The sequence below is a fragment of the Helianthus annuus genome, chromosome 9, assembly GCF_002127325.2.
Source record: "Helianthus annuus cultivar XRQ/B chromosome 9, HanXRQr2.0-SUNRISE, whole genome shotgun sequence".
Taxonomy (NCBI): Eukaryota; Viridiplantae; Streptophyta; class Magnoliopsida; order Asterales; family Asteraceae; genus Helianthus; species Helianthus annuus.
In genome coordinates, this window is record NC_035441.2 from 109,427,028 (window position 1) to 109,433,490 (window position 6,463).

Sequence of the window (6,463 nt, forward strand, 5' to 3'; positions counted from 1 at the left end):
AGTGACATCCTGTGTTGAGGACTACAACTGAAGTTCCTAACCGATCGGTTAAGCCGGCCGATCGAACAGACCGTTCAATCGATCGACCTGAAAGGTAAGAACACTTCAGTGTTCTCAAATACTACAACGAAAACTTCAAAAGGTCAAACCATCATACACAAACACATCCTACTCAAAGGAAGAAACAATCCACTCGAACAGTCCAGCCGATCGAGCCTACCGGCCGATCGAACAGACTGTCCGAACGGACCTTCCAACCGAACGAACCACCCGTTCGATCGAACCTGCTGTTCGATCGACCAGGCTGTTCGAACCACTTACACTTGTTTCCATTCTACGTGTTACTCATCGTTATGCTATCGAACTGTTCAGGCTAACCCTACTCTCAAGCGATCCCTTCAATCCATCAATCAACCGCTGTGAGTATACTCGATCCCTTTTTGCTTTTAGCACTATTGGGTGTTACATACGTTACTTATATCAAAACACAAATCGATCACACTACTCAAACTATTTGAAGCTAACCAATATGCATGTATTACGTGACTAAATGAATGCTTGTTGATTGTGTTTACACGTGGAATGCTGTCTACCTGCCTTAACGACGTAGTACTATAGTTTGGACTCAGCACCCGTTCACACGGGGGTTGTTAAGGACAAATTACTTGCATGGATTACGGTGGTAATCATGTATTGCGAACTGTCTCGGACAGTCAACCCGCAGTCACTGGTATCGATAGGTCCATGTCGATAATTAACATGCTTCGTTTTCCTCTGTGTACGTGCTGGTTGTGCGTAAACTATTCGAACTCTATATGCTATTATCAAACTTGTATGCTCACCTTTACATTATATGTATTAACTTTATTTTAACGTATGTGACAGGTGTTTAAGATGTTTGCTTTCTAGGAAAGCGAGGCTAGAATAAAGCTCTAGAGGCCCTCAACAAATAGTTGTCTGTCAGGAAAGAGCAACTAGAGCATAGTTGTATGTAGATCTTGTCAGGCTGGGTCTTTAGGAGCATTTGAACAATATTTATTTGTTTTATTTAAATCTGAGTTGTCGGAGCAGAGTATTTGACTGCTTGTTATCTGTAATATTTTGTTTGTTATTTAGGACACGGTATGGGACGTGTTATTTAAACTGAATAGTGATAATAATTGTTATGGAAACTTCTGGACAAAAACATAGGTTTTAGCTTGAAAACATAGGTTTTAGCTTGAAAAAGTTTAGATCTAACATAGAATTAGTGTAAAACGCATGAAATTCCTTAGATCTGAGCTAGATCTTGACTAGAATGACATCACACAACAGTTTGGTACAACCGCCATGATGACATCACCTTCAAGAGCTCAAATCTTAGAGATTTCACGATGAAAAGTGAGATTTCAAAGGAGAATCTCGTAGAGAATGATGTGCAGATTGAAGATGTACAAGAATCTTGTGTAAAACGTACCAAAATCGCCGAGAAAATGAAGAAAAGTGCGAAAGAGAGGGATAGCGTGCGTCTGGATCGAGTGAGGCTGTCACATCAGTGAAGGACTGATGTGACAGGCCTATTTTATAGTGTGAGAGGGAAACTAAGGCGGTGTGCATCGGGTCGGATGGCTACTCGATCGAGTAGCCATCCGATCGGTTGGTCATCTGATCGGGTTGCCACTCGGTCAATCCCATCTTTGCGTTTAACCGTCTTTGATTCGATTCGCGAGTTAGATTAAGCGTTGCGTTGCGTATTATTTGGTAAGAATATCACATAACTAGATTACATCACAAAAGTTTCAAAGTCTAATAGATTCCGCCAGTGACAAGACTCCAGTCCCTCGTTCAAACAAGTCTCAAGTTTCACGAGCCTCAAGAGTTCAAGCACCAAAGTATATAGATTTAGGCATTCCAAGTATATAGATTTAGCCATTCCAAGTATATAGATTCCAACTGACAATAGGCAAAGTCCAGGGACTAAACTTGACAACAACCTAAAGTTTAGGGACGCAGGGCGTTACAGATGCCCTGTTTCAGTGACGCATGAGTTGAGTATTTTTGAAAATGATATTGGCCAATGGTCATTTTCGTAAATAGCTATTTAGTTATTACATAACATATTTAATATTAATAAAAAAAGCTCATCACCCACACCCATCAGGGTGATGGTCCCCCGATGACATGGCTGCTTACGTGACGGTCCTTCACCAAGTACCAAGTGATGGACCACCTTCACACCCACTTATACTCTCCCTCTTTTTTTTTTTTTTTCCTTTTTATAAATTTACACACAACCCCCTCATGTTTTAAACATTACCACTCCACCACCACCAACTTGTAGTTACAGTTGGAGAGTTGAATGATTAACCAACCCATTTTGGTTTGAAAAATGTGGAAGCAGGCACAATCTCTATTCGCAGAAGAAGAAGATGAAGAGTTACAAGAAAATCTGTTGTACGAAACCGACGATCTCTGTTCGTTATCTTCCACACAGGTATTGTTCCGTTCCATTCCATTCAATTGCCCCAAAATATTAGATCATTCTATGATGAACCCTAAAAAATTATACAACTTCACTGTTTATTGATTTTATACAGAGATTATATGCGTTTGGTGTCTGTTCGTTAGCTGGGCTCGTCTGTATGTTCCTGGTACTATTTATATTTTTCTGTACAAGATTTTGGTTCTATTACATATGGGTTTTTAGGGTAGTTTTGTTAGTTTGCTCATTGAATTATGTGTGAAATTTAATTTAAACAAAATGATTAAGTGTTGATCACAAATTAGATTATTATTAGGGCTAGGCATCATTCCTTCACTTTTCTACTGTAAGTATCAGATTTTCCTTTTCATTTTTTTTGTTTATGAAAAGGAACACTATAACTGGCGTGTGTCGGGTCGGGCGGGGTAAAGGGTTAGAATGGGTTGTTTTAAAAATGGTCATTTTGGTTCGGGTGAGAATGGGCTTTGATAGAAATGCGTATGGGTTGAAACGGGCTGGTTTACACAATGGTCAGTTATATCTACATTACTTATTCTGTGAATGTGTGTGTGTGTGTATATATCTATATATGTATAGAGAGAGAGAGACCCGTTATTGTACAAATTGCCTTAACGTACGATGCGTACGAGATGCAGTATCAACATTGGACATGCGATTTTGGTTTTTGTAAAACAACATGTGACTTCTTTACAACATGGGAAATTTGTTTTTTTGTAAACATGCGATTTTGGTTTTTTTCAACATGCGATATTTCCCTTTCTGGGTTTATAACGTGCGAACTTGCCATAGCAAAATGTACAATACACTTTCACTATATATATCTAGCAAACAGAAACCAAAAGGAAACAAAAATTCCAGAATGCTTGCAGAGAACTCACGGTCGGATGGGTGGGTCAAACAAATGGATAAACAACCAGATTTGTGAAAAGAAATTGAGAAATAAATGTATTCTAACGGTAAAAACAAATAAACAGACCAACCGCTGGAAATTTATTTACATTCAAGAATTCAAGTTTCGAATATCATGTGAATGTTACATTTCTGTATGATACTTGCATAAGAAGATTCGATCTGTCACCTGTAGTCGTGTGTTTTCTTCCTGCTTTAACATTCGCCCATTCTGACCCCCTAAGAATAGTAGTTAACGCAACACAACTCATGGCTTTGTATTTAAAGTCCAAATCAGCCCAAATCCAAACATTTGGGTCGAGACCATCATATCACTTCTGAGTTTTAACATCATGTTTATGCACGGTTGTTTTGCAGTCGATGATTGTGTTTGCCATACCGATTAAGTTTGCTGTCTTGTTTACCTTTGGCAACATGCTGGCTGTTGGAAGGTGTGTTTTAATTTGTTAATCCCGTATTACTTAACTATCTTTTAAGCCTCCGTTTCCCATTCATGCCCCAAAATTGGAATAAGCAAATCACGTGTACAGTTTTAACTGAACGCGCATCAGTTTCAATTCCAATAATCAGATTATGCAAATCGATGTTTAAACCTTAGGACATGTTTTCTTGTAACTATATTATTGTATACTTACATGTCTTATCGAAACTGCAGTTTTTGGCTCTACATAGAGCTTATCAAATTTTTTGTACCCGGACACGACCAAAATATAAAAAATGGAAAATAATAGGGTGTCAATAATGTCGGTTGGCGGGTTGAATAGTTGAAACCCGAACACGACCCATATATCTATTTTAAAGATTATAACCCTAACCCTCACGCACTTTAATTTGTGTAACCCGGACACGGCCCATTTAACACATTTATCTAAACGAGTCAAACAGGTTTGAAACCCGAACTCGACCCATGTATTTATTTTAAAGATAACAACCCTAACCCGTACACACTTAAATTTGTGTAACCCGGACACCGCCTGTTTAACACATTTATCTAAACGAGTCAAACAGGCTGGCGGGGTTGTCAACGGATTGACCTATTTAATTAAACGCACTGTGGTGTCGATCTGTTTTATTAAAGGGGTTAAACACATCAAGCTGAACACAACCGTTTAATTAAACAAGCTAAACATGTCAACCCGAACACGACCTGTTTATTAAATTGGTTAGATACAACAAAACTAAAACCTGATGATTTTTGTGGCATGTTTTAAAAATTGCCATAAAAAGGAAATTTGGACATCCAAAAATGTAACTTTTTTTTTTGATTTTATTGAAACCTTTTCCTTTTATTGTTTCACAGCACAACTTTCCTCATGGGACCTGCACGACAACTACAGATGATGTTTGACCCAGTTCGTATATATGCCACGTCTATTTATATTGGGTTCGTTGTTCTAGCTCTCATTTGTGCTCTTTGGGTAAGAAACTGAACCTGATTGACTCATTTCTTTTATGATCTAATTCTTTATAATTTAGTCGCTAACCTGTTTAAGTATGAACTTCTGATATACCCTTTTTGCATTCCTTTGCAGATTCACAGCAAGTTATTAACCATGATCGCCATACTATGTGAGATATGTGCTCTTATCTGGTAAGTTTGTCAACTTCCATGCAAGCTCTTTACTTAAATGACATAAAGGTTGATTTTTTAACATGTCTAGAATCTATTTCAGGTACAGTTTAAGCTACATACCGTTTGCTCGTTCAATCGTCTCAAAAGTGACGATCCGTTTATTTGATACTGAGATTTAGGTGAAGGGATTCAAAGACATTTTGGTTCATATTGATTGTGGAGAACCCAGCGAGTCATGATTCTCATCTTATGTGTGCCATTGTCATAATCTTTTCATGATAATTTTTAATTTTTTGTTTCATTTTGGTGTTGAGTTTCAACATAAGGGTGTTTGGATGTGCGTTTTGAAAATGAAGTGATTTTCAGAGAATGAGCGATACAAACGAGTTGTAATAGATATAGGTTGGATGTGGTTTTGTTTGAATTTGTAATAATCTAGTAGTATGCCATTTGAGTCATTGACAAATTCGATTATTTAAAAGAGATGGTCCTGTGACACGAGAACGAAAGTATATTGAAATACTTTGGGAAACTTAGGTACGGGTGTAAACGAGCCGAGCTGAACTTGACGTTTAGCTTAATAGAGCCCGGGCCCGACTCGTATCAAGCTCTATATCCAAAGCTCTGCTTGGAATTAAATCATTATATTATTTATTAATTATATTCTCTATATAACATAAATATTTTCCTTACTTTTATCCTGGTATATATAAATAGTAGAGGTAAATGTCATCTTAGTCCCTGTGGTTTGGGTTATTTTGTCAGTTTAGTTCAAAGGTTTTATTTTTTTGCCTGTAGGTCCAAAAAGGTTTCACCATTGCCATTTTAGTCCACTGGGTTAACTTAATCCCTTTTTTTTCTGTTAACAAGAAGGGCAATTCGGTCATTTTATATGTAATTTTGTTAACTATAAGAGCAATTCGGCCATATAAAATGACCAAATTGTCCTTCTCGTTAACAAAAAAAATGGATGAAGTTAACCTAGTGGACTAAAATGGCAACGGTGAAACCTTTTTGGACCCACATGCAAAAAATGAAACTTTTGAACTAAACTAGCAAATTGACCCAAACCACAGGGACTAAAATGACATTTAACTCTAAATAGTATGTCAGCTTAGGCTCATGAGCCTAGATGAATTAGGTATATGAAGTTGGGAGTTGGGCTCGAGCTCATTTACGCTTCGCTGAATCTGAATATGAGCTTTTAGTGAACCAAACTACTACTTTTTTTTTTTTTTACAAAATTATTTTTGTTGAAGCTAGAATAAACTTGATTATTTGACTCTAACGCTTAATATGTTTATTCAGAAATTGAAATGTAGTTATCGACTTTTATTGAGTTAGAGACCAGAGTTGTAATTATCCAAAAGGCCCAAATCTTTAGACCGGCCCATCAAGCCTAAATCACTTAAAAACCAGCCCCATTCCAACTGGACCGGTTTTTATTGTTCCATTTCGACAATATTCTCTCTACTTTCCAACCAAAAGTGTCTGATTTG

At 37.3% G+C, this 6,463-nt stretch overlaps 1 protein-coding gene across 1 annotated transcript; it reads left to right on the plus strand.

The window, feature by feature from the left end:
- The first annotated feature begins 2,298 nt into the window (after window positions 1-2,298).
- On the plus strand, window positions 2,299-5,422 carry LOC110878173 (vesicle transport protein SFT2B). The gene is made up of 6 exons (XM_022126437.2): window positions 2,299-2,473; window positions 2,577-2,630; window positions 3,749-3,822; window positions 4,692-4,809; window positions 4,924-4,982; window positions 5,065-5,422. Exons 1-6 carry the CDS (start codon window positions 2,369-2,371, stop codon window positions 5,141-5,143), a joined length of 489 nt encoding a protein of 162 aa, XP_021982129.1. The 5' UTR covers window positions 2,299-2,368; the 3' UTR covers window positions 5,144-5,422.
- The last annotated feature ends 1,041 nt before the right edge of the window (window positions 5,423-6,463 follow it).